We start from the raw sequence: 4,570 nt of genomic DNA, 5'->3' as shown, positions 1-4,570 counted from the left end.
TTACCCGTCTCAGCAAATTCCTTGAAGGTAACATTTCCATACACATCTATCTACACATATCGTTTATATCATTAGTTTTATGGTTATTATAATTTCTACATTTGTGATTTTTTTAGGAGCGAAAGTGAAGCTAGAGTGCAGGAGCAGAGTAAACGGAACAGTGACGTTGACAAAAGAAGCCGTAACAGACAAGTCAGGGAGCTACAAAATGGAAGTGACCGGTGACCACGAGGAGGAAGTTTGCGAGCTCGTGCTCGTTGAATCACCAAACAGTGAATGCAGTGACGTTAGCAAAGAGGCTTACCTACGTAACGCCGCTAAGATCAGCCTGACCGCAAATGACGGAATCGTCTCTCACGAGACACGTATCGTTAACCCTCTCGGTTTCATGGTTAAGACTCCCTCAGCTGAATGTCCCGCTGCTTTCAAGGAGATCGGAATCGTCCCTGACGTTACTTTCTAAATATGATGGCGACTTCAAGATCGTCGTCATGTAATGTATTGTTTGTTTTCACTTATAACCCAAACAAAAGAATGTAATTTGATAAAATACAAAAAAATGCGGTAATTAAATAATTTATTATCTTTTTTTTTTCTAGAGCGTCAAATTAAATATTTCTGATTTATAAAAAGATTTGTTTTTTTTACATGAAATCAGACAATTGAAATGGCAAGAGGAATTTACAAGTACAACAAAGATTCAATTGTTAGATTCCTTTCATTTTAAGTTCATCAAGACACTATCACCGATTTATCTTTCACCACCGTCATCTGTAGCTAACAGCCTAATTAACAGTGAAGAATTTGTTCGTTAGTCTCATGAGGCCAATGATCTAAGAGTCTACGACTAACGCAGATGATTTAAGGGAACGAAAGGAGAGTGAGTTTTGCTATATGTACCCGGGAGATTGATCTTGCGTATTCTTCAGAACTGTGTCTGCTTCATTACTGGGACTGTTTTTTGGTTGATTTGGTGGCCAATCACGGATGATCTCTAAGACAGATGGTTTGTATTCTGGCACTTGTTCTTGCTCTAGTCTTGAAGATGTGGATTGATGGTCTACGGCGTCGTAACATGGAAGATCCAGAAACGAACCAGAGAAAGAACCCATATCACCATGCCTACTTTTCTCTCCAACTTGCTTCAAGCTTAATTCAGATTTTCTAGGACTTTCATCAGATTCCCACAGCTCAGAATCCGACAAACAATTGTCTGAAACACATGGAGATGACTGGCAAAAGGTATCACTGTTGTCGTCATCATCAGAGTTGCTAGCCTCTGGAACTAACTGAAACGAAGGGAACATATCTGCATTTTCCCCATTGTACTGAGGTTGGCTTGGGATTCTCAGTTTCAATTTGGGAACTGGAGAGGCGTCTTTTGGGTTGAATGATATTTTCATATGTTCAACCAGAGGTGATGAAGTAGGCGAGCCAAAGAGAGATGATTCATAATCCAGTTGCTCCTCAAAGCTTGAGTCACCACGAGTTTGTTGAGACTTGTCTTCAGCTGCTATTCCGGTATTATAGCTACTACTAGGTACGGATTCAAATTTGCAAATCGAAGAAGAGTTTCCACGAAACCCAGCCATGAGTAGTCTATGACTTAAGCCAAAGACTCTAAATGAGGTTCCAGTGCTCTGTAGGTGAGAGGGACTCAACATGTTGCTATGTTGTTGAGATGAAGGATCTGAAACAACTAATGGAAGTGAGCTGTTCTCAGTATTCTCAACTGATCGGCTTGCTGATCCCTGCTTCCTTGTAGAAAGAACATTAGCTTTGTTGATCTCGTTCTGTAAATGTTCACTTACCGAATTAGGCTCAGCAAAAACTGGAGGTTTCAATGGCGCAAGTCCAAGGAGTCCACCATTGCTCCATATACTCACTGATTCAACATTTGTACCATTTGAAAGAGATTCCCGAGTACTCAAGGGAATTGTTCTATCGGCAGATTCTGATTCCACGAAACCACTCTTCTGATTCATAGAAACATCAGATGCTGGGTAGGATTCATCATACGCTTCACCTTCTTTTACCAAGTTGTTTTGAGCAGGAAGATCTGTTACCAAAGATGGTGCGGCAACATGCATTTCTGGTTCTTTCAAAGAAGGATAAGTGGAATCCGGAACTTCTGGTGAGAACTTTTGGTCGAAAATAGCTTCTGCAAATAGTAGAAGTGCGGCATCGTCCAAAAATACCTTTTGGTCAGGAATACCTTCCGCCAAAGCTAGATATGTAGCAACAGGTTCTTTTGGCAGACTATCGCCGTCGGGAACATGTAATTCAGGGAAGGTTTTGTTGTGTGGACCAGTTTCTGTTGTGGAGCCAGGAGCTTCTGCGTCTGGGATCTTTTCATGAAAACCAGCTTCGGCCAAGGAACTATCTATGGTAAAAGGTTTTTCAGGGAAGACTTTGTTGTGTGGACCAGTTTCTATCATGGAAACAGGAGCTTCTGAGCCTGAGATATTTTCATCAAAAACAGATTCTGCAGAAGTTGGACATGAAGCACCAGGTTCTTCTAGAGAGAACTTTTCATTGGGTACGGCTTCTGCCAAAGACGGATATGAAGGCAAGGGTTCTTCTGGCAAGTTATTCTCCTTGGAAACAGTTTCTGCCAACGACTGATATATGAGGCCAGGTTCGTCTGGAAAACTCCTTTTGTTGGGAACGGCTAATTCCAAAAACGGATTTGTGCTAACAAGTTCTTCATGTGAGATTTTCTCGTTCGGAACAGATTCTTCCAAAGATGGATATGTGGAACCAGGACCTACTAGTGACGAGATCTTTTCATCACCAACAGCTTCAGAAAATGATGGGTGTATGGCATCATCAAGTTCTTCTTCTTGCAAGATCTTTTCTTCCTGCGATTCTTCCAGAGAAGGATACACTTCCAAAGATTCTTCTGGAAAGATTGTTTCGATAGGCGCGGCTTTTGTCAAAGGCAGACATGTGGTGACAGATTCTTCTGACAAAATCCTTTCATCAGGAACAGCAACTGCCAGAAACGGATTTGTGTTAACAAGTTCTTCGTGTAAGGTTTTCTCGTGCGGAACAGATTCTTCCAAACATGGGTATGTGAAATCAGGACCTTCTACTTCTAGTGGCGAGATCTTTTCATTACCAACAGCTTCAGAAAAAGATGGATGTGCGGCATCATCGAATTCTTCTTCTTGCAAGATCTTTTCTTTATGCGATTCTTCCAAAGAAAGAGACACTTCCGAAGATTCTTCTGGAAGGATTATTTCGATAGCCGCAGCTTTTGCCAAAGGCAGACATGTGGTGATAGGTTCGTCTGGAGAAATCCTTTCACCAGGAACAGCTTTTGCCAAAAACGGATCTATGCCATATAATTCTTCAACTAAGCATTGCATTTGTGGAAAAGCTTCTGCGACAGACAAATTTGTTGAATCAAGAACTTCTGGTGCGATGTTTTCATCATTTTCAGTTTTGGCACAACATGGGTGTTTGGTATCATCAGGTTTTTCTTGTGAGGCCTTATTTTTAGGCAATTCTTCCAAAGAAGCATACACTTCTAACGGTTCTTCTGGCAAGACTTCTTCGATAGGCACCACTTTTGTTAGAGACATACATGTGGTTACTGGTTCCTCTGGCAAAACCCTCTTATCAAGAATCGCTTCTGTAAAACATGGATCTCTGCCAACACATTCTTCAACTGAGATTTGCTCTTGTGGAACAGCTTCTGCCACAAGAAAATTTGTGGAATCAAGAGGTTTTGGTAAGATTTGTTCATCACTAACAGCTTCAAAAAGAGATGGATTTGTGGCATCATCAGCTTCTTTATGCAAAATCTTTTCTTCAGTAAATTCTGCCAGTGAAGGATACGTTTCCAAAGGTTTTTCTGGCAAGATTCCTTTAATTTCCGCAGCTTTTGCCAAAGAGAGATATGGGGTGACAGGTTCTTCTGGCAATAACCTTTCATCAGGAATAGTCTCTGTCAAACACGGATTTATGCCCACAAATTCTTCAAGCGAGATTTGCTCTTGTGGAAGAGCTTCTTCTAGGGACAAATTTGTGGAATCAGAAACTTCTGATGAAATTTCTTCATCACGAACAGCTTCAGACGGATGTGTGGCATCATTAGTTTCCGCATGCAAAATCTTTTCTTTAGACAATTCTACCAAGGAAGGATATGTTTCCAAAGGTTTTTCTGGCAAGACTCCTTCAATTGCTGCCGCTTTTGTCAAAGAGAGACATGTGGTTACATGTTCACCTTGCAAAAAACTTTCATCAGGAGTAGCTTCTGCCAAACACGGATTTCTGCCAACAAATTCATCAAGTGAGATTTGCTCTTGTGGAACAGCTTCTTCCAATGACAAATTTGTGGAATTAGAAACTTCTGATGAGATATCTTCATCACTAACAGCTTCAGATGGATCAGTATTATCATAAGTTTCCTCATGCGAAATCTTTTCTTCAGGCAAATCTTCCAAAGAAGGATATGTTTCCAAAAGCTCTTCTGCCAAGACCTTTTCAATAGCCACGGATTTTGTCAGATGTGTGGTGACAGGTTCTTCTGGCGAGAACCTTTCATCAGGAATAGCTTCTGCCA

General features: G+C 41.0%; 2 protein-coding genes across 2 annotated transcripts in view; one reads left to right on the top strand and one right to left on the bottom strand.

Annotated features, from left to right (window-relative positions):
- Nucleotides 3-592, top strand: LOC104718455 (pollen-specific protein-like At4g18596; the record flags this gene model as incomplete). Its single annotated transcript, XM_019230701.1, has 2 exons — nucleotides 3-27; nucleotides 117-592. Coding segments are annotated over 2 exons (372 nt in total), but the record flags the coding sequence as incomplete, so codon positions are not given.
- LOC104718454 (scar-like domain-containing protein WAVE 5) overlaps nucleotides 792-4,570 on the bottom strand; it is a 9,734-nt gene continuing 5,955 nt past the window's right edge. Inside the window, exon 8 of the mRNA XM_019231227.1 lies at nucleotides 792-4,152. Coding sequence (XP_019086772.1) covers nucleotides 891-4,152 — 3,262 coding nt within the window. The 3' untranslated portion in view covers nucleotides 792-890. The remainder of the gene's footprint in view (nucleotides 4,153-4,570) is intronic.

Source organism: Camelina sativa, chromosome 10, assembly GCF_000633955.1.
Source record: "Camelina sativa cultivar DH55 chromosome 10, Cs, whole genome shotgun sequence".
Taxonomy (NCBI): Eukaryota; Viridiplantae; Streptophyta; class Magnoliopsida; order Brassicales; family Brassicaceae; genus Camelina; species Camelina sativa.
The sequence above is the reverse complement of the archived record's forward strand: the minus strand, read 5'-3'. Positions and strand labels throughout refer to the sequence as shown.